The following is a 25,089-nucleotide window of genomic DNA, read 5'->3' as shown; positions in this document are numbered from 1 at the left end:
AGCGTCTGTTGAACTGATATCACTGGTATATAAATTTAGAATATGCAAGAGGAAGCAACCTACAACAAAGAGTTCACGTATGGTACAATTATAATGCATTTTGATGTTTTTGTGTTTTTGTTTTCTTCAATTTGTTTTTTTTTCTATTTAAATTCAGTGTACATACTAGACTCTTAAATTCTTTAAACAAATGATGGCTAATCATTTCAGCAATAACACTTGTTTAAAGCATAACCAAATGAAATTATCCAAATAGATGGAGTTCAGCGGGATAAGAGCGACAGTATATTAAAACATTTATTGTTTTAAAAGTTATGATCTCGGAATATGTTTTTTGACCATGCGTTTTATTCTTGTCTTATGCAACCTTAAGTTTTAAAGAAAAACAAAATATTTTCTGAACTTAGTACTCTTCTCATTTCTTTACACATTTTGTACTTTTTTCTTGAAATACTAATAACCTTATTTCGTGTGACGATTTGTTCGTGGTTTTTGTGACGTGTGTGGGACCCAGTGAACCGATCCTATGCTGTCGTCTGATGATTGTTTCATTTTTTGGGTGCTTTACGACCAGTGATCACCAACAAAACACATTATAACATTAAACATCATACAATGCTTACTCGGGAAAATCTTTGGGAAAACTTCATAGCAGATTTAGCATTACTTCTCTGTTGGAATACAGTCCCTTTTGAGTCACTCCTTCGTAAACTGATAGGTACAGACAACTTACTTAGAAAGGTTTGTTGACATGTCCCGATATAGCTACACTTACATATAATTCATACATACAAATAACAATATGGTAATTATGGTGTATTTAAAGTGATTCAGAGCCAGATTTAACCATCCTAGGGTATTATGTTTTCTTGGCGGAAGGATCTCCATGACCACCTACGCACTCCTACGTTTGACAATCCTGCGCGAATCTTGAGATGTTACTTAGCCGATGTAAGGGGAATAAGTCCGTCAGTCGAACCGATTTGCCACTGCACGGGGTTATGTTTCCTAATCACATTGATTTTTTCCTCGAGCGAGGTCCATTCATACTGCCTTGTACGCTACATAGCGTAACGTGTGTAAATGACTACACTGGATGGCAGCCGGCACAATGCACTAGATGCAATCATAAATATAAATGATACACATTTAAATAGAAAAATACATTTACTTATTTCGCTTAATTTACATTTTGAATTATTCGGAATTACTTTATTTTTATGATATAAATAATTTTAGGTATTCCTCAGGTAGAAGTGTTATTTAAACCCACCTGGTTAAATGTATGTAGTGTTCATGTAGGTATAGTTTCCAGCGTATATATTGTGGTTTTAACATTAGCTATTGCATGTATTTCTGTTACATACATTCATCTCTAATGTCACTAATCGTCTGCTCACACTATTTTCTAATCGGGATCAATATTGCAGGCCCCAAAATGGTGACATCTTGATCTAGCCTGTCTGCCCTGTCACTCTATAGCTCGCCCCGTCTTCTCTAGTCCTTTGAAGTGCTCCAGTGTGCCTGCTCCGTCAGGTAACCGTGTGCCGACTTCTTACTGCCATCTGACATTTCACTGCCTTCATTTTACATTTTATAATCAGCTTTTATTGACTTTTTACAAACTTTATGTGGTATAGAGTTTTTGAAAGCTGATTAATATCGTTTATTAATGTTGATACTTGGCCCTTTTACCTGTGTAAATCAACAGAAAGCGCGGCCCCGTCCCGAGGATGCAGTCCTCTAGCACCAGTATTTAACCCTCCCCTTAATCGGCAAAAGGGATATTAAGTCCTGATAGGTTTGTGACCAAGTGCTCTGTATTTACCCTGTAAGTCCACCCCGTGCCCCCAGCTGAGAGAAACCTGCTCCCTCTGTCCCGTACGACCCTTTAAAGGGGCTTGTCTGTCTCCCTTCACTGACCCTTATCTGTGTATTCATGTGCCTATTGTTTTGTGTCAGCCAATCACAGGCCTGGTCACACTAGGCGTTCGGTCGCTCTGTCATAATGTGTATTTTGGCTGTTGAGTGTGTGTGTATAGCTATATAGCTATCAGTTGAAAACATGCCCGTCTAACCGGAGGACGGTATGAAGCTAGGCCCGTGTTTTAATCGTACAGGTGTGTGTTTTTTATACGGAAGTACCTTCGTGGTACCTTTTCATATTTTTTTGGAATAATTTTATTCATCTCCAAACCACGTACACTAAACACGGATGGAAAAGGAAAGCTGATGTTTCGTTTTAATACTGTGGTTTTCAACGAAAAAAGTTTGGAATGTTTTCGAATGATGAAAATTCAACAACCACAGTACGATATGCATAGCAAGCATGTCAGAGCTCTCACGTGGCCCAAGTCTTTACACCTGTCGAGAGGTATGCGATGTGACGATGTACGGATGGTCTGAATCCTGTCACAGGCAGGTAGTAGTCAAAACACACAAGTATTGAAATACAAAATGTTGCACAGTGATCTGAAAGGTTATATTACGATTGAAGGTGCGATACAACCCCTGTTATTGGCTCCTTAATACTCTATTTTGGGATGTAGCTGACAAAGTGAGGACCCTTACGGAACGGAGTGTTTTCAAATCGTTACCTGGATTTAAAGCCGGGAATCGATCATTCTACATAACGTATTTTATATAAGTTTTGATTCTAACCCCGGTATTTGAAATTTATGCCTTTATTTACCGGGTGTGTGTTCGTGGGAAATAGTGATGCAGTGCGGGGCTCTTTAAGTGTATTCCATATTTAGAGGAAGTATTTCTCGTACTTAGCGAGGAAGGCTCCCTAAGCTGGATTTATATTTTTCCCAATATTTTACCCAATAAACTGGGGATCCCATGATAGCCCGAACGCAAGAACTCCACCGGCCAGATGAGTCGCTAGTGTTTCTAACATGGCCACTAGCAAGAGAGCTCGGAAAGTTAGCCCATTATGAGGAGAGCATTCCCGCCCATTGATCTTAAATGCAGGTAAGACATGATCACAGGAAGTCCACTGCTTCCTGTAAATTGATCTATCAGTTTTTGTGTATTGCATTATCCAGGTAAGATTGATGATCGCTTACTACACAAGAAAGAAACTCGCCAGGTTTTATATTGAATCGATTCGTTTGTATCAATTAAACATTAATTGACCAAAGAGGGTAATTAATTTAATATATTTATTTCGTGGCTATGATCTGCAATATCATTCCTGCAGTTGTAAATATGATAACAAGTACATTTACTATGGTATGTCGGCGTAGTCTGCTTAATAATTGTTAATTATGTTTATATATGTATATTCGGAGCGCGTATTATGTTTTATTCTAATTAATTAATAGATGTCTAATTTTACCGAGTGATGTTTTTGAAGTGCCTATCGATTTAAAACTGTAATGCAGATTACAGGCGCACTACTTGTCCCGTATGATTTAATTAAATAATTACGATGAAATCATGTCTTCAACAAATTACTAATTAGAATTTGATTAAGATTTGATATTTTTAATTTAAATCCCCGCTAATTAAAAGGATCGCTCATACAGAAACTCGTCAATACTAGAATCTCGTTTAAGATTAAACATTAGATCCAGACAGTTTAGGAAAAAACGCGTCTTTATTTTGTGGGTTTTAAATATATTCACGTGGACTCGAATGTATTTGACTCGTGCTATAACTCTCAACATGTTTGTTATGCCTTATCCAGCTATTGTCGTCACAGAAAAATAAAAATACACCATACCTTGTAAATTTGAAATATGTAGTTTAATTTAGTATTTATGGTTGTATGAGTGCAGTGTATAAGCACCTGATCTATTTAACAACACCAACCGGCCGCTCTACGTGTGTAAACTGCTTGACAAACCGACTGAAACTTTATGTGAAACTTTCAGTCATCAAAAAATTGAATCATAAAACACAGATTTATGAATCTTTGAACTTTTTAATAAAAGTTTAATTTCATTCTGATATCTCTTGACTCGAGACTGATACACGGGATAGCATACAGAACCGTCTTGTAACAATCCTTTTCAATGCTATATAATATTTATAAAAAACTGTTTTCTGCCTGCTACAATGTACAGGTAGGCTTTAATGCTAAAGCTGTGTGTAAAGGCTGCGGCTCTGGTGGCCTTTCACTGTCCCAGATAAACACACGTGGATTTACAACACAGACTTATCTGAAACACTTGTGCACGGTCAACGTTTCTCCAACTTAACATTCATCGTGCGTTACGTGCGTGTCCTGCCCTAGAACTCGAGCACGAGATAGAGCTTTTGAACTCTCCTAAGTCCCCAGGTGTTGTGTCTAATTTGCTTTAAATTCAATGTCTACATCCCAAACAAAGTACATCATCCCATTCAAAGTGAAATCGACCTATTATATATGTGTGTGTTAGACTTCACACCGTGATGTTTTGATATACGACCGGCATTGTTTGTCTTTTTACTAATATCGATATTTATAGATAGATGTTTATTATCTTGACTACCTCAATTCGCTTGCGAAATCTGTCCATAAATCATATTGTTTCTAAATCAGAAAGCATGCAAACGTTGACACAGATATTGACTTTAGCGGGTTTACAGGAACCTGCTTACAGGGAAAACTTTGTTATTTTTTTTTGCCGTTGATAGCCAAAGTTTGTATTAAGAAATTAAGGATAGAATGACATAGATCACTACAGAAAGGCTTATCACATATTATTTAAAGAATTAGCAAAAATGTCTATCAGAACGATCAGGTATCTAAACATTTCGTACACTTAATGTCTGTAAAAATGAAATAAACATAATTTGAAATTACACCAACAGCGGGGCTAATGAACAGGTTAAACATTTGAATGTGATATGACGGCGTATAAGTGTTTGAGCGACAGATAACTGTACATGGGGCACATATAATCGACTCGCCAATCTCGAAGCATGTTTATCTAATCTTTCTAACATCAAGTCCGACAGATGAACAGCAGCTCCACTAACGATCAAAGGGTAGAGATGCAATATTCAAACTTATATAAACATGTCCGTGGTCCTATGGTGTGTCCCCGACAGATCTGATAGTTTAAAAATCTTGGTCATGTTCTTTTTATAATTTTCTATTGATTCCCTAGCTCTATAACCCGGAAGATAAATGTTAAAATAAAAAATAAGATTGCATATATGTTAGTGTGTGTACGATATAGATAGCACGGGGAGTTTACATCAGTGGCGGACAACCTTACAATGTTCATCTATAAAAAAATGTATCTAAAACTAAATAACGTATAGATTGAATACCATATCATAAATAGGTAAAATTCCCTATAGACTATATCGGTATATCGGTTAATGTTTTAACCGCCTTCATTTGGCTCAATACCTGCTTTTCAAGCCATGATGACCAAAATAGAATGAAATTCAATAGGAATACCTGATATATATCACTATCTACATACTAGCGTTACGTAAGATTGCGATGCTCACCAGTGCAAGTGTGAGATTTAATATATATCATAACCTCAGCCTGTTTAATTACCGAAACAGGTGATGGTTTTCAAGCCGACATATCAATAAAATATTTACTAGGACGAATTTACTACACATCAATACATAAACACACATAATACGTATGAAATATGTCGGTTTTTAACTTTAGCTTCCACATATCATAATATCATAGCCTTAAATAAAAAAAAAATATGAGTGTAGTCGGTGTGGGGTCGATGTGTTCTTATTCTTAATGTCGTGCGTGAATTAGTAGAATGTCAAAATTTTAAGTTAATTGCATTTTTATGTGTTGATATAGGTTATGGTACATTTGTTTGGATTACATTTTGGTGATATATTTGCACGTGTGATATCAGTTTTAAGCGTATCATATAAAATGACGTATCAATGCGTAACAGAGGTATTGGAACCGTGTTCATCATCACTAGTGATAGTGCGTTTAAGATGTTGTACACTTGTGAGGTACAGATAACACACGTGCCCCTGTCTAGGTCCGTGTTTGCCTTGCTCTGACCTTGCAGTGATTTACAGCCATTAACTTACCCGATTCTCCCTAACATGGATTGCGTAAGTGTGTATACCCGTCAAGGCACACCTTTGTATCAACTATACAACCATCTTATTCCGAGTTTTTCACCTTGACTTTCTCCTGTCTTGTAAGGTTGTCGCATTTAAACTCGGAATATTTATTTATTTTATCTAAGATTTGACAGTTCTTCAAGTGTGAAAAACATGTTTACGATTTTTCAACATCATTTGAGGTCAAAGAAAAATCTCAATTAATCTAAGCGAAAATGTGGTTTTAAGGTAGTATTCTGAGCGCGTTCACTGTAGTATTATAAGCGAGAATGCAACTTCCTGTTAGTGCGTTATCGAGATTATCAGCGATTAATGTTATAATGAAATATCTATTACTAGCAAGAAACAGGCAGATGGATATCCGAAGATTTACACGTGAATGACAGACGGTCACAGACACCAAATGAAACGTGAATACACTGTATCTATCGGGATGGTCGGACGCGCCAAAGTGTTGTGCTCTGTTCAACGATTCATGCATACAAATGGCGACTGTCGTTTCATTTTTCATTTTATTTTAATTTTCAATTGCAAATCATTGGAGCTTAAAACTAGCTGGTAAACCTCTATTCATATCAGATATATAATGCAGTTTAATACAAACATGATTTAAAGTAAACAGCAGAAACGGCACCGAATGTCGCAAATGGTTCGAGGATTTCTCCGTAAACTCGTGTAGAAATAATCACCAGAATGTACATATCTGTAGTTGTATCTTTCCTGTAAAGTTAAAACTCCGTGCTGGCCATACCGATATTGTACCATGCCTGTTTTATACAACTGTCGTTCTGTGTAAGAAGCGGAATAATTTAAATACTTCGGCTCCCGAGTATTTCTTTTCATCGACATATTTTTGTGTTTAATGAGTCCGGCACGTTGTGTGCGGTGGGTCAGTCCGTGTTTGTTATTTGTTTGAAAATATGTTTTTAGACAGTTGACACCTGGAATAAACCCAGGTGATTTTTGATGTCTAACAAAGCTTGATAAAGGGTGCACGGGGTTCATGCCTTATGTTATTTTTCCGGAGACTATACGTAACTGTCAGTCAAAGACTAAGTTAGAGGTGTTTTGTATTCGTTGTGATAGTCCAAACTGTACCATGTTATCCCGATATTGGTGCTTTCCCAACACATTGAAGTCCCACCTGTAGTCACAAGTCTGGTGTTGAAGTATGTCTGATGTACCTTGTCTATTTAAAGGGCTCACCATGTCATTCTAGACTTCAATCTACGAGGTATTGTGTGAATCTCACCCCTGTGACAGGGTAAAACTGCGTCCAGAGAGCTATATGGTGTTCACCATCACAATTGTCCGATCATGTCCGTCTCCGTCTTGACTGACCAGGACAGCGGAGGGTTTCACATGAATGACTCTTTACCGATTAAGAAAGAACATACGGAAATCTACATTGTACCTTAGATAATTTAGCATAGTATCTCGTGAAAGGTCCCGCGGGGGACTATTCCGTTCGTACCTCTACTTAAGATACATTTCCTGATAATACCCATAGCATTCTATGCATTTGTATTTGTCGTTAGAACATCTAAGTGGTGCAGATACAAAGGTCCCCACACAGGTGTGACATTCAGTTTACCGGGTGGTGTAGGTAAGGCGTAACAGCCCTAACCACCCTTCCTCAGTCTGCTAACAGCCGAGGTGTAAAAACCAACAGCAGATGATCACTAATTCTATAGACACACTGCTTCCGTTTTGTGTTGTCCATTACGTAACCAAGGTGACACCATCATTCTATAGACTGAACGTGGCTCTAAACACATAATCTGACCTCGTAATGGCTTGACTAATTGACCTCTCGCCTAGGTAATGGACTAGCTCCAAGGCAATTCCACAAAGCGCTCATTTGTCACCTCGGACATTAGTCTGGCCAGGGAGATGTTTGTTTCATGACACGACGTAACTGGACTTAGCGATCTTATCATTATCGCATTAAGTCCCGGATAATTAGCTGTGCATAGCTATAATGTCGTCTGTAACGCATGTAGTTAGATCATAGTTACCTAATACATCTGTTTTATTTCTGGAACCGTTACCGCAATTAATTTTACAATTGTTTCTAAGATAACATCGGTGTCAATTCTGCCCCTATTACCACTATTTACGCCGAAATCAGCGTATAGTTCCTTTCCTGACGATCTCATCAGTCTCAATAAACACGGGACATATGTCCATAACAAGTACCATCCCTATGGTTGAAGATCCAATCACAAATATTGGTATATTTTTGCACATCCTAGATAAAAATCGACCCGTCTCGACGGTTTAATGCAAAGTCATTATGATATTAACGTCTTTCCTTTCTGTACCTAACTTTCAGCAACACTCTGTCACCACTCCAAGCCTGACAAAGTAAACTCCCCTTGGAATAAGTGTCCTGGAGTGCCAGTCAATGTCTAGTGTTCACCATTTTATGGCGCTGAAATACTGTTAAGAATTCAACAAGAATATTTTTTTTTTATTCTGTAAGGGCATTTTTGATATACAAACCCCAGAAAACACAATTTAGAACACCCTCCGGGAATTCGACGTATGTTTAAAGTGGCAAATAGCTCTCCGTAGTTATGTCGCAATGTCGAAGGAGCATTCTGATCGGTACACAGAACTCAACTCTCCGTTTGACAGGGGCTATGCATGTGTCTAAGAATAGATTTATCTATATTTTAAAAAGACAAGTAGAGGAATATGTACTTTGATAGCTCTCTAGATGTCTTCTGTATTGACGTGACATGTAAAGTGGGACACCTTGTTGAGAGGTATTGAACAGACCACATTTGCTCTTGTGATGCTTACTAAATGGCGGTCTAGAAGGTTATATAGATTTCAGTCTGGAAGTGCGCAACTCTTTAAAACGATGAATAAAACTTTGTACAGAAAACTCATTCAAGAGATATAAAAAAAATCTGAAAGGCGTTTTTTAGGAAATAAAAAGTCGGGCTACACTAAAGGAAGATATACATATGATTTATTAAATATGGCCAATCTGACAACGATCTGCTAGCTCCACACTGAAAATGTCTTTGTAATGTAAAATAGCGGGATTGTCTGGTAGCCTTAATATCATGCCCTAGTCAACATCTTCATTTTACTTTGGATTTCATGTGAAGTTTTGTATATTACAATAGAACGCATAACATAAACCACTGACGTTGTCATTAAACTCATTCTCCCCTGACGTCACATTTAGGCGAACTTCTAAATCAAAGACTTGACCAGTCTTATGTAAAATTACAGAGGTGAAGAATTTAAAAGATATTTCGATGTTTTTGCAAAAACTGCACACTTACCAAAACACGTTTATGTTTAATTTCATAGTTTAACATTAGTAACACGCATATTGTCCTAAATATGATATGAAGCTAAAGAGAGAATTGCAATATGTAAACTACTCAGCCATAGAAAGGCTTTCCACTGCAGCACAACCAATGTTGTATTGGGTATGAGACTGTCTCCTTGCTCTTCTTCCCATCCCTAGTCTACTCCTAAGCTTAACATTGAACAGAGCAGTTACATAATATCACATAAAATCAACGGAATCTAATATGATTTAAAATCTTATAGTAAATCCCACAGAGGTAGGAAGTACGCTTCATGTGTTCGCGTCTGGTTCCCAGGGACAAAATATTGTCAAGTACCTAAAATGCGTCTACGCCACATGCACTTTCATAGCATTAGCCCTACCTACCACCTATGTGGTAGCATAGTCAATTGTCATTTGCTGGCTTTAATGTATGTTTATTGAAAAGCAGATCAGATAGAATGTGTAAAAATTGAAAAATGATAATGCAGCCATGATCAAAAAGCGACGTATGCGAAGCATTTAACTCGTTCAAACCGGTGATGTGAAAATTGAATGTGCATTTTTATTTAAATCTTGAATAACATTTTGCAGTTGCTCCGTATACAAGTTCCTATGGTTAACTCATTTATGTGGGTGCACTTATCGTCAGTGACATAAATTATGCTGTTGAACAATACAAACACGTGACTAGGTTCTTGCTTTTGCCGACTCCGGTTCTCAGGGTATCGTCTCCAGAAACGTTTTCACATGCTCCGTAGACGTGGTACTGGTGCGCGGTAATACACCATCCTTGAGAACCTCTCTCCTGACACGTGTGTCCGTAGTCTGTGGAGTCTGTCCAGGTCCCTCGGTACTTGGCCTGGTAGCCCTGACCACGTGTAGGGATTGAGTTCGAGTTCGGATTAACACATTATACGGGTATCATGACGAAGATGTTCCCTTTATGTAAGGTATCTAAGCCGGCTGAGTTATGCTAGAAGTGTCCCGTGCCGTTAGGTTTGTGTGGCACTTAAGGATTGTTTGCATACCATTTCGTACCTGTGGTTTGACGGTCGTGGCCAAGTCAAGGACACCTAGACTTATTGACTATTGGAACCACAGCAGGCACGGAATCAGGGTACCTGTCCGGTAATCTTCAAGAATGTCCTTACTTAATATCCGTCTCGGCCAGCCTTCGCCTGCGAGGGGAACCTCAGAACCAATGCTAACAAAGACCCTTGATATCATCAATATAATATTCAATGTTATCGTTCTGGTAGAATATTGACCCTGCTATACGTTTACGATACAACATCAATCGTGCTGATGAACCAGCCCTTCTTACCTGTGATGATCATTATCCTGATGTAGCCGTATGTACTCGCACAACCTTGAACCATTTGGGTTTGTGACTGGGACAAGTAACGGAATAGTTTGTCCACTTGTACATGAACATTGTGTAATTGTCATACCAAGGTTGTGTGTATTGCGTCCATACAGTGTTCTGTCTATGCTGTCATAGTGGTGTTATCACTTACAAATTGCAGCTCTTTCTTTGTTGGACTCCAAACTATGCACCCCATGGCATTATGGCAGTTGTGACATGCAAGCCAAAATTTCAAGTATTTGTCACACTTTCGGCAGCTTAATTACAGTAACGAGCCAAGAGAGGTTGAAACATGAGATTTTGTTATCTTATTATCAAATATGTATAGTGCATGCATACAGATATCATGACACTTTTATGCCAGGTAAATACAGGTAAAAAATGACAGGTGTCTTCATTATTCCGATAAGTACCCTTGTGTTGTTTTGGTATGTCTGCGAGAGGGGGCTGTTTGGTCAGGAGCTTTATCGACACACTCTAGAACAGGTCTTTGTCGACCCAGCTGGTAAAACTATAACTCGTTGTCGTGTGATGATTGTTGACATAAGCATGTTTCTCGGAATGGAATGTGATGGGTGTCATATGTATGTACTAAGTGTAATTTGGGATTAATTTAGAGACATAGTAATGTTATATAAACAGACAGGAATGCAAGTATCGATGCAGTCTTACGCTCATGGTGTCTCACGTCGCTGCACCCCTATTGTCATGTTTGTTGATCTTGGCATCAGACACCAGTAAGGCATTCCTGTTTAGGTTGTAGTGATGATATTGGTATGTCAGTCCAATCACATGGATTTAACTTCGATATACACATCCTCTCTCACATTATACTCCTTTTTCACGCTCTTGATTTCATAATTGATGAGGTTAAGCTTAACAATGTCGGGAAAACCGATTCTTCGAATTAGGCTCAAGAATATAAAGATAAATAATTCTTGGAATTAAGCTCAGCAATGTCGAGATAAAGGATTCTTAGAATTATGCTCAGAAACGGCTACAAAAAACGGCACTCTGAAAATTGTGAACCAGGATACTTCCACCCTCTGACGTTTTGTTTGGCCTTGTCCCATAGCAACATTTCATAATTTGAAATTAGAACTACATTTGTCAATCGGAATGACGACAGGTGATTTCAAATGACGTCAGAATTCGCTTGTGTATCTAAAAGGCGTAGATATAAAACGTTAACGAGATGTGATCCTACCAGGGCAGTGTTCTACATTGATCGTCATTAGTGTGCTAACGCGATTTCTTTATACAACAAGCTATTAAACACTTAATTAATTCAAAGTCACGTTTCTGCTAACTAATTTGGCAATTATGATTTTAATGACAACCGTAATATGTCGGTCGCATTAGATTTAAAATGAATTAAGCAGCATTTATATTCACATGAATTGTGTATAAATACTTGTCGCTCTGTGCAATATTTCGTTGAATTCATTTCCCAAGTATTATGTAAATGTTCCGGCGATTAACATTTCCTGTCTTCTAAATGTGAGGAGTTGCACTGCCCGTGGAATTAAGATTAATCGTGTCGCGTTGCCATGGTAAGATTAATTACTACATAAAGTACATAGATATGTGACCATGTGTTTTGAGGCTATCGGCCACTCGTCCCGGTATCGCCCCCCTTCCACCTGTTATCGCCATTAAAACTCTCTGCTGTTGTATGTTAGTCCCATAGAAATTAAACATGTCATATATTATATTGGGTTACACCATACTCAGACTTCGTATTACAAACATGTATATCTATGTTTATGTGTGCAAACATCTACCTGAGCCGTGAAGATTTGAAACATGTCATGGAAACCAGGACCATAAGAGTGCCAGGTTGTCAGAAGTCTACACCACAAAATACGGTACCCTGTACTTTAAAGCAGAGTTACATCCTTGGATGAGGACTTAATTACGGTTGATATTCATTGGCTTCCCTAGTGTGTGGCCATGATTTAGAGTCTCTGTAACCATATCGGCAGTATCAAACACGTACAAACGAAAATATAAACGCAGAAAAATGCAGCACATGTCACTGTATGTGAGAGGTAACTTGCGGGCGGGAGACAGAAACACACGCTGTTTTTTGGAGAAGCTGGTTTCTTGGTGTTATGTGTCCAGATTTCTTTACACTCCATATTTTATGGTTAGAAATTCTTCACCTCTTGTTATATCCACCTGCTATCCGATAGGTATGCTGTGATTCTTTAATTACACCTGTCGGAGTACATTTGTATAAAGCTACACGGCAACAATGCCATAGTATTACTGCGCTAAGGCATAACCGCCGATACATGCTCTAGCTCGGATTTGTTCCATGTTTCCATCCGCCTGTCGCTAACAAATCCACCCTTGTTATAACTCCATTGATAAAATTGTCGGAATCGGACACTTCCCTTTCCTCCAAATAATACCTTGTCATTGTTGATGTTTGTAACCCTGTCAAATGAGTGACAAATTTGTTTTTGAAAACGACTTAAAACCAATAGACAGTTAACTGTTTGTATCGTTCTTACAGCGTTAGGGGGATACAAGAAAGTCCACCGGACTCGACCTGTGGGAAAATGGCATTTAAATGCTCGTCATGCAGTTTTATCGAAGTAGTTTAATGGTTATAAGCAAGTCGATGGGATTTCTATGTGTAAAATTATCCATTTAAATGGTAAATGTGGAAATGCATGCCTACGCGTATAGATACGGGGCAAATTTTTGTATCGCATTTTCGAAAAGTGAAAATGGCAAGAACAACTGTTAATTAAATACTCTTTTATTCGTATTTACATTCCATTGATTTATACACCTTATCCTAACAAGATTACTTCGTCTTTAGTTTTATAGACCACACATTCGACGTTTTTAATTTCATAGATTTAAGTATTTGAATAACAATTACAACTCATCACGATTTTTACACCACTCCACCCTGCTTGTCAAGCAGATCGTAACTACATAAAGAGATTAAGACATATTTAGCATACATTTGTATCATTAGAAGTTCCTATCATAAGTGTGTTGATCCAGTGCTTTCCTCATAATGTCGTTTAACATACATGGAGCAGTTTATGTATTTTTATAGCATAGATAGAACAAAATAATCGCGATATCTTTTCTCTGACGATGCAAAATAGTCCCGGTTCTTGTATATTACTATGACTTAAATGGTCGTACTTCAACGGGTTTCAATTAAATGATTTCCTCAGTTGTTATGTGATGCGACAAATGTTTAGGACGAGCAATTTATTACAAATGAAAGGCACAAACTAGATATCACTAATACCTCTTCACAATTCAAGCATATCGGCAAATATTGTCAACTCATGCTACATGCTGTCTATTACTTCCCCCGGAGTTTACAAGGCTAATGTTTCACACTTAAAAGAGCATTCTTGCGATAAATTCTTTCATTTCAATAATAAGTGTTGTTTCTGTGATTTTGAAGTTTCTCTGAACTACCTACTCTTTCAGAAAATATCACCACAGCCAATACACTATACAGAATAATTGACGTTTTAATTGATTTTTGATGTGTTGAACTGTGTATCCTTGTATGACCGACGGGGAGGTGTTTATTGGGTGCTTACTGTTCTGTGGTTATGTATACTTTGTGGTTGTGGGATGACACAGTACAAAGAATATGGTGTCGGAAATGAACGTAACACCTCTTTCTATTTCAAAATTGCACACTTTACATCTAAATATCATAACATGATAATTTATTGCACTGCTATTCACTCAAGGCCCAGGTTATCCCCCAGTGAGAGCGTGCCCTCGTCTGGCATTTACTCGGCACTTAAATCTCCGTCCCTCCTGCTATTTGAAAACGTGGGGGACTTGCCCGTAGCCCGGCTTCAAGGCTTGTAAACCGAGAACTATTCATTAGAATCTTGTTGCAATTTCGACAGTTTCAAGGCACGACCTTGTGTTGTTACAACATGAAGAAATTAACGACGATTGGTGTAGATAACGCTAACAGTAAATAATGATTTTAGTCATTTGTTTGTAAATATTAAAATTTCATCTAAACCAAAAACTCTATTTTTCGAGTTGCTTTCTTCCTACTATGAATATGGAACTTGGAAACCTGTATAGGGCTTGAATGTGGGAAAAGTGTGTGAAACTGGTCAGCAGGTACTGAGTTGATGGTTCTATGTTTCGGAGTCGTGTCAATCTCAATAAGGTATTGCCAATTTCTTTCTTATTTGTTTTTTTTTATTGTGATCATATTTTTTAAATAAAATAAACATAACTTTTTAATGCCTTCATTTTGTGTTTGTGTAGCGCCTTGTTGTTTCTGTGACATTGACGGACTGTATACAATGTAGTTGTTCTGTGGTTAACTTAAGACATTTTCCATATAAATTGATTTTGCTCTTGTTATCGAGTCCTACTTTTTGTGTGCGTTTATAATACCAAAAGAAGTGAATCCTCATTGATATGAAAATATTACATTGTAATACTAATGTATATAATAAAATAACATTGTGATACTATTGTACTTTCCGCTGTTTGGTTTAGTACTTTTACGGGTGGAATGACATAGGTGACTCGGATCCCTCTACCTGACACCACTATCCCGGCTGGTGTAACGTTTGAAGTACATTTGCAATTTTGTTGTCTTATAAATGCCAGGTTAAATGTAGGCGTTATGTGTTAACTAATTTGTTTCTTGCTCTTAACCCGATTTAAACAGCCCGTCCCAGACGGTTTAAACTGACGTTTTAATTCTTTTTATACTGCTGATGGGATCAGAACAGACACTAAAGAGGGATACGATTCAGAGTTATTTCTACGACTGTGTTGGCTTAAAGGAGAACAGAGTATCGTAAACGGGTGTTCGGGTAACAGGGTACTTGATTCTGGGTGGCGGCGCGAGTTGCGAGTTTTTTTTTCTAGTTAAAGATAATTGCCCCTACACGGACGGTCACTAGTGTTGCGTGATACAACTACGTGTTATTATCCAATCTCAGAATTTGTTTAATGCCGTTACACTCTACCAAGGTAGACGAGATCAAACGCTATCTCCTTGACCTCGGAGAACTTGTTCTTTTGACCTCTGACCTTGCTCTAGTCTAAGGTCAGCTAATCACTTTCACATTCTTACGTCAGGTAACAGGTCACGCCTCTTTGGTCAGAACGAGGCCTACAGGTGCAGCATCGTGCATATACGTAATCAGTTACTCGGCGCTGTATGCCAGCACAGTCGCTTTGATCAGTCGCCGTGCGATGTATTCCCAGACCGAGGCTAAACGTTAATTTATTACTGGAGAATCAAGAGAAAAAACATTAAATTGTGTGTGTAACACTTGCATTTTAAACTGAAGTTTACATCAGATAAGTGTGGAATATTTGGCACTAGTAAATGTCCGTTCTTTATGACGTCTTTGGATAGAGATACATTGTAATTAGCGAAACGAGTGTTCCGTCTTTGTAACAGCTCCCGAATTTATATGGGAAATTATGATAATATTTTCAGACGAATTCTTTGAAGATATTTTCGTGAAATATTTAAACTTCATTAGTGTGCATTGTTATGCAGGAATCTAGCACATGTTCTTTATTAATTACTTAATCTATTTTTTATATTTAGATAGAATAAGGTTGCGCATTTTTCATTTTAACAGTCGAAATCGAAAAAATCAAATAAATAATATTCGAATTTTCAAAAAGGATTTTGTTTTTCATCAATTTATTTATTCATTTATTTAATGATTACTTTTTCATTTAACACGTTAACGGAGTATTAAGAGGCATGTAATACATTTGTTTCAGTCACTTTTATTAGACATAATTTTAGAAGCTTAGTGTTTTTGTGTTTAATACAGTGATAAAGCTATCGAAAGCTAGTGAGGGTAGTAAACAAATATCTCTCCCTCAAACCTGTGACCTTTTATCGAAATAAATACGATTTTCAAACTAATGATAATGCTTGTGTATACATATAATAACACGAAGTAATATTGATCCTGTGGAATGAATTCAGTGGAAATGTTATCGCAGATTCGTGATTTCCTTATGGGATTAACATGTGTTGATACAAGGCCTTATAACTTAACACATAGGTCCCACCTGTGTGCACCAAATCGTCAACAGCAAGCATTCCGAACATATTTACAACAAATTTTAACTTTTAAATCAATCAGCTAGAAAGCGTTTATTTCAAAACTCTCGCAAAATGGGTGCAATTTTCCACATTTGTAATTCATCAAAAGCGTGGTCCTTTTGTGTACTGCCACAGCGAGTAAATTGTTTCTATGTGGATATCATTTATTTGTGGAAGTAACCGTCATCATGCATGTAACATCTAATAAACAGCATTTAATCGTGGCTGATCTCAAGTTACTACGATACTTTACGAGACGATGGTTTGTGAACGAGACAGCACATAGGTTTCAGATAAACCCTGTTTATAGTATAATTACATATACATATGTCAATACTCCAGTATGAACCACCTGCGTTAGTTATACAGATGTTAACCACATATAGATCTAGACACCCCTATATAGACACCCCTATCACGGCCTATATATGTTAGTGATCCACGTACTCGTGGAGAAGACACAGACGACAGCTTCTTATTTGGATTAATATTAAATACAAATAGAATAGAAATAAGTGCATATCATCCAAAACGACATCTTGATATGTTCAATCAAATGTAAATTCAAGACATCTTTACACGTTTCGTTGTAAATTTTGTAATACAAGGCCAGGATACAAGCTAACGTTCCTCGTAAGGCGTATCTTGTATGACTAGGCCATAAACACCTGGAAGATAATAGCCCATTCTGTTGAGTAATTGAAGAACAACATATTAATTTATGTTGTTATTTTATCTCCAATGATGACAAGCCTGTCAGAAATATACAAATGTGTTGTAAAATGTCGAGCCTAAGTACAAACAACATGTGTTGGAGGTCTACATATACATAGTAATCAGTATTATACTATTGTAGACCTGCTCCGAGATTAGGAAATGTCTCACAAAGTTTGCTATTTTATTCGACAGCCTTGAAGAGTCAGCGCCAGTAGTGCTTTCATGGACGTTTAGTTACATTGTTACCTGTAGTTGTTTTCCGTGGATGTTGCGGAGCACAGGTGTCGCTATATCTTGGGTATTAAGGGTTTTAATCTGTCCTACCAGGACACCTGTAATCTCTGACGGTCTGGTCAGACAACCAGGCTAAACGTATATCTGCCCATTCTGTTTTGCTATCGGTATGCAAACAGGTAATATTTCATAGATGAAATCATGAGATTTACTAAAGACGACAAATGCCATATCTGCAGAAGCTTATGGCTTCTATTGGACCAACGCAAAAGCTTTATGAGCCTGACATAGACCATTTAAACAGCTCTAAGACGGAAGCTATGTGGCGTAAATGTTTCTGACAAATACATGTGATATGTCCGACACCTCCATTAAAACACTTATAACCCCCTACAAAGAGAAGAGGCCGATCAGTCGTTAGTACAATATTGTCAGAGGTTCTCTATCGTATTCCTCATGATTTATCAATTACAGTTTTACATTCTTATTATATGTTTTAAATATATATATTTGTTGGAGATACTGGTTCTGCTTCATTAAAACAATAAAACAACATGAAAGATTAGACCGAATTCACAATTTATTTTAGTCCACATCAAAGAGCTGTTTGGAAAAATGTTATCTCATATAATTAGTAAAATATAAAATGAAAAATACCATTTTACTTTTGAGCACCTGTTTCTTTACTGATGTAATTTGCATTTATGTTGTAGGTTGTTGACGCTGCTGCTCATTTTACCGTGGTGTGTTGTAAACGCTTCAGGAAACTCTGAGGTAGGTTTTGTCAATACTCTGTGTTGTAAACGCTCCATGAAACGGAGGTAGGTTTTGTCAATGTTCAGTGTTGTAAACGCTCCATGAAACTGAGGTAGGTTTTGTCAATACTCTGTGTTGTAAACGCTCCATGAAACTGAGGTAGGTTTTGTCAATACTCAGTGTTGTAAACGCTTCAGGAAACTCTGAGGTAGGCTTAGGCAATGTTCAGTGTGGTAAACGTTTCAGGAAACGCTAAGGTAGGTTTTGTCAATGTCCAGTGTTGTGAACGCTTCAGGAAACTCTGAGGTAGGTGAAGTCAATGTTCATCCTTATCTTATAATTTATGTGTTTATGTGTTGTGAATAATTCAGGAAAATTTTAATTAGGTTAAAAATTTGATGCAAATGAACTATACACAGTACAGCCCATTTTAACTGGTGTATTGCAAACACTTCCGAAAACCCTGCGATGACGAAATACACATATTCCCCACGTCAAATAGTATTCATATAATGTAGAAGAAAGTAATTAGTGTTTTGGTGAGATCATCTGCCTTTTGACGGTTGTTTAATTTGAATTGTAGCGTCGAGCGAGTTGTAAGCATTAGATACATATTCATTGAAATAGAATAGGGTTGTGTAGGGTTTCGGATGGAACAGATGTTCTTTCCAAAGTCGCTATTGTTGAGAGAAAATAGATATTCCGATATATTATTCCCGGATAATGAAGTTAATATAGGTAATATGTAGATGGATGCAGTATATACAGTAACATAGGTACAAATTACCGAGACTTAAGCCTTCAATTAGAGCTGTGATCGTCGGTTTGTCTCACCCGAAACCCTCCACAACGGTACCCGTCAGCGAACAGCCCGGGTCGAGGGGCATTCTGACATGAGGGGAGGTAAAATGCATGGTATTGTTAGTCAAGTCGTAAAACCGAGATGTTTATTTCGATTCAAGGTTATATATTGACATTGAAAGGAACTACCTTCGCTATCTGGTAATTTAAGAATGTGTTCAAAACGTGTCGAAGAGAAAAACCACCATCTAGTACCTTGTCAAGTCTTTCAGAAGGTGTCTTCTTTCACTGTATATTTTTCTATCATATCGGTGAAGATGAATATTTCGTAAACCCGATAAGGAATGGATCCATTTCTCTTCCTTATGGAATGCTTAATATTTCATAATGTAATTCCTATTTTCACATTTGTTACTCTGGCCGAGTATTTAGAGAGTATGTGTGAAGATTATTATTACAAAGTGTATTTTAATCGGTTCATATTCATTCAAACGGGGAGTTTATTGTTAAGAATGACAGAGCGTTTTCATACTCATTGTGTGCGTCCCTGTTTGCCATTTATTCAGGCAAACATCTAGATTCCATATTAAGTTGCGTTCCACACTATACTCAGGGCGTATAATCGTCCTGCTGAGCGTACTATGTCATATAGAGATGAACTGATATGTTTACAGAAAAGAAATAAAATCAAAAGTCATTTTTCAAACGAAAATAAAAATGATAAATTTCACGTACCTTGTTTTCGATACTTTGTATCATTGACTTTCCTCGTATCAATTTAGGTAAACAAAAGAAAAGATGATGGATAAGTTTTACCATAAAAAGTTAGATGTAAAAAGTAAATGAATAGACGCTAACGTATGGCTTAGTTAAAGTGTGTCCCACGGTCGCGAAATGCTTATTACATGTGTAAAGAAAAAGTGCTATCGTCAGTTTAATATTGTCCCACAGCGCAAATAAAGGTAACATTTTACCATAAGAGACTTGCTATCAGGGGCAGAAATATGCCGTAAACACATTTCAGCTGCCATTGTATAAATACAGTGATGCGCGGGCTTATGTACAGGTAAACATGACATACGCAGAGTATTATATAACAGTCCATAACGACATGCTGTAAAGAAAAAGAAAAAGAAATCAAAATGATGAATCGGTATCAGTCTGTTTTAAATTCTAATCTGATTTAGAATAAAAAGAAATAAAATTTATTGAATAGCAAATGCCATGTTTTTGCTATGGATAATTTACAATGATTAAGATATAAAAATCCTCGTGAACATATCTGAGATGACTCCCACATTAACATGCCTTTACTAAGGCCGTGTCCCCAATCTCCCGCCTGTATTACAGGTGAACGTCTGGGACATTGTTTTCTTGTGACATACCGATTACAAATAACGCCTTATATAATGAATTAAACTTATCAATCTTTTGGAAACAGTTCAGTTAGTTTGCGTTTTCCCTTTTGCATATTTTCGCGTTTCATAGGGTAAGTTAAGAGAAAGTCTACGTCTGCAGATTCTCTCATGTCGAATTTAACAAAACTATAGTATTAAGTCCATCAAACTGTGTATTGTAATTAACACGTAAACGATAAATAGTTACTAAGCTATCGCATGGTATTATTAAGAACAGTGACTACAAATCCATCTTCGGTAATTTCTGGTGTTCACGGGACAAATCTCCGACGCCATCGTAACCCAATCGAATGAAAGAGGTGACGGTTACTAACGAGTGCCCGATTCATCACGCGGTGAAGATAAAAGTCTACAACAATCATCGAACAATTAATTAGTTTTCTTTATTAGCCAATTTAGTAGTGGGTAAAAAATTCATGCCATTTGAATATGACATGTCAAGTGACGGTCTGTCAATGAAATATTGATCGATGTTTAGGTTATATGGGAATTTAATTACTCCATAGTATAATTATCAATAGATGATAATTAATAATGAAATGTAAGTACTTGTCATATCAAATATCAAATTAAAACAGAAAATTGTCGTTTACACTTTAATCAATACAAATTATTTTCATTGTATGATTGACATCGTTGCAACCTGTGGAATATATCTTTTATTGAAGTATTATACACGTATGGAAATAAATCATCCTCAAAATGGGGTTTACATATGCATAAATCATGTAACTGTGTTCTTAATACAAGCATATCACTGGTTTAAAGGTATTGTGATTTATTAGCAATCAGTAATAACATAAATCTTTTACTGATTGCTACAATTGAGGTTTGTTTTATTGTACACCTCAGCAAATCTGATATAGGAATCATATATAGAACACACTCAAATATAAACAAATTTACTTACCAATCTGTGTGGCTACAATTACTATAGTCGGTAAAATATGGTCAGTCAATATTCCCTTCTCTGATTGTTGAATATGGAATTGAATTTCCAATTCACACGTGTATTTGATAGTATATTTATACAAACATATTGTAATCCCGATTCTTTGATTTTGATCATAACACGTCAACTCGAACCGCGTGGTACGGAAACTAATGTCAATATAGCCTTGTTGAGAAACGCTCAGCCAAATGGTATCAGTCGGTGTTATCCCTTTTAAATCCGGGTACTTCAGAGACTGCAATAACAACATTAATCCAACGATGCTATTTATATAAATTGTCGATTACTTTAAAGTTAATAATATTTTTTTTCTTTTCATCTATTTCTGTTTGCAAGTAATTTACTACATTTTAAAATCGTCTAGGTTTGCTATGTTTATTTGTCGGTATGATATTAGTCGTATAAGTTGTATATACTTTGACTGGTCATTTAATGGTCAGTCCGGTTCCCGTAGCCTTACTCTGTTATTTGAACTAAGTAAACACGCAGTGTTTAGTGTGTGTAGACTAACGATTTAAACTGAATTGGATAGTAAATATTATATTAAAATGTTTTCATCGATGTATATCATATTAAGGGAACAGACCACATACTGACCGGAACTGACCCACACATAGAAGAGTACATCATAATCTGGCCTTGACCTTTCACTTCTAAACACTCTCATACCTAATACCCAAACCACATGAAATAGTATAGCAACGTTATGAAAACGTTTTCTGGAACATGAAAAAATGCATTATTTAATAACATTATAGCACTTCCGAAAACACCATTTATTCATTTATTTTTTAAAGAAATATGCCAAAGATGATATTGCCCTTTAATGACTATGATGCGACATTAGCTGTGTAACACTATTGCCTAAATACGTTTGCTCTTTTCCTCCGTTTTTTGTTCTTACGCAATACCACCTTTTAAATGAGTTTTATTAAACGCTATATAGTTAGTTTCCTTTATATGTCCACATATTAATGCATTAAATCGACCACAGTTATGTACGTTGTTAGCCAAGCAAACACTCAAACACTTTGGCTTTTTACCAGACCTCAATTTCATTATGCATTAATATCTGTGAAGTATATGTGTACATATAATCATGCGTGCGATTTATCGTTGTGATAGCCTTACTTTCGTTTCGGCGAAGCCATGCAGAACGAGGGGACCAGCATCCCAGCCTGGAAAGTGTCGGGGCGTTATGGTTCTTGACAAGAACATGCCTTGCATTTCAATAAGATGTATTACATTTTTAAACCGTTTGACCTCCTAAAATACATTGACGACACGAACAGCCTTTATTTACACGTTTTATACTTTACATGATGCATTTTTCAACCGTAATAGCAGCTGAATACACATTGAATATTTTCAAATCCCGTTTATGTGAATCAGTGCACATATTGAACGAACAACTTCATCACCACTCACCGATTTGATGTGTACCCGAAGTAAGACGACACACGGGAAGGTGTCAAAACGAAAAAAAGTACAACATGGTCGTAGCAAAGGACGATGAAGAGACAAATCGCTTAAAACTCACATGTTTCATAATGGCAGATAAACTATAATAACATCAAAAACGTGACAGAATATATTTCACCTGTAACGTTCCGACCGCTCTCTCTAATATAAAACTGACTAATAGCAAGCAATGCCCTCAATTAAATCTTAATCAAATAAAAAACGCTTCAAATGGTATTTGTGAATAGTATGTAGATCAGGTTTAATATGAATCGTTTATGTTAAGTTTTTACTTTTAAAGCCTCCAATAAATTATTCAACTATCTTAGATCGTAGAGCCACCAAGCGGTCTGTTTGTCAACGGTAATAAATTCTAATGCAAATATTGCGTTAGGACAAGGCAAAAGTGACCTCTTTGAACCAATGTGTCAGCGCATGGTATAAATTATTCAAATTTTGGAACATAAGACGGCTCTTCAGAACTGTTTACTATGGAGTACTAATTAATACTATGCTTAGTTTCAACAAATTATTTACATTTCAAAGTCAATATCTTTAAAAATGAATTGTTATAGCGGATTTTTTTTTACTTTTCAAACTAGCCTTAAACGTTGTTATATATTGTTAATATATACAAACTGAAAACATTTATTTCTTGAAATGATAAAATTAAATTTCTTATAATATACTTTAAAAAGTGGTTTATGTTTTATATCTATTCATTATAGAATTTTATCAAAACGATTTATTATGCGTTTCATTCGTATATAAAAAACGCGTATTTTTATGCAATTATTACATTATTTATGACCTCTTTAAATCTTTTGAATTGTGGTGTATAAATATTGATGCAAAAACAGATCAAGACGTACCGGAGCCGGTGACGTGGCTTTTTATTTGTTGATAAATTACAATAGCTCCTTTAAGGTCGTGTAGCATCACGGAAAGCGTGTGCCTGCTGATTCTGTAGGAAGTTATGTACGAATATTATAATGACCGATTGAAATCCAAGCTGGAATTCAATACATTTGGTAAAGGTTTCCTCCGGAGGAAATTATATTCAAACAGCGTATGTAAACGATGTCCAGATTATTGAAGTCTTACTTTGAAATGAAATGCCGAGTCATTGATAGCCAATAGTATTAGGTCATACTGTGTGGTAGGGTTGGATGCTATCTTTATATATATAACAAAGTTACACAATTTTCTGTTAAGATGGATATCTAACTATTAAATCATGCCGTTTTCTACTTGCGTTGTATTTGGTGTTGATGTTGATGTATAAGAATTGAGCTCTGCCATAGTAGGACTGAATTTGTAGGTACATCGACCTTAGAAATGCTATGTATCTATAATATAATGCTATGCAAGGTGTGCCAGCTATGTCCACCGAGTCTAAAAGTACAGACAAACGTGTTTGTTAAGAAAAAACAACACCTCCCAGAACCTCTTACAATGCCTGGTTTCCATGTGATGGAAGTCTCAACCCTCACCACCTGTGGACGAGGGGTCCATCAAAGCGGTTCAGCCAAAAATGAAAGTAACAACAAACTAAGATGAAAAGCCGAAAGTAGTGACATTTAATGCTCATATAATCTTAGATAATTCGAATGTACACAACTGACGTGGAAAGGGTCATGAATCTGGGCAAATGTCGTTGTTCGGCCTACGATGGGTCAGTGGCGATAGACCTATGGTTATAAATGTCACTCCACGGGTTACAGAGCTGGCGTTTGGAAGCAACTCTACTTTAAATGAGTAGAATCTGTGACAGGTGTGTGGGGCTACCTGCCGGTGATGGTCGCCAGGAAAACAAACACTAGATCAAGACAAAGGCACCTATTGTTGTGTGATTTACCTGTGAAGTTTAATCTTTTAGTACAGGCAATTAATGTTTTTAAATAGAAA

The 25,089-nt window shown here is 36.7% G+C and overlaps 1 protein-coding gene across 2 annotated transcripts in view; it reads left to right on the top strand.

Moving 5' to 3' along the window:
• LOC138334664 (fibroblast growth factor 17-like) overlaps positions 1-25,089 on the top strand; it is a 46,546-nt gene that overhangs the window by 10,259 nt on the left and 11,198 nt on the right. The window contains exons 1-2 of one of the 2 annotated variants that reach the window (XM_069283308.1): positions 2,048-2,976; positions 18,507-18,567. In XM_069283308.1, the coding sequence (XP_069139409.1) occupies positions 2,939-2,976; positions 18,507-18,567 (99 nt within the window). In that variant the 5' untranslated portion in view covers positions 2,048-2,938. Of the gene's footprint in view, positions 1-2,047; positions 2,977-18,506; positions 18,568-25,089 lie in introns of those variants that run through there. The other variant, XM_069283309.1, reaches the window with a different exon arrangement.

Source organism: Argopecten irradians, chromosome 11 (assembly GCF_041381155.1).
Source record: "Argopecten irradians isolate NY chromosome 11, Ai_NY, whole genome shotgun sequence".
Classification (NCBI taxonomy): domain Eukaryota; kingdom Metazoa; phylum Mollusca; class Bivalvia; order Pectinida; family Pectinidae; genus Argopecten; species Argopecten irradians.
The sequence above is the reverse complement of the archived record's forward strand: the minus strand, read 5'-3'. Positions and strand labels throughout refer to the sequence as shown.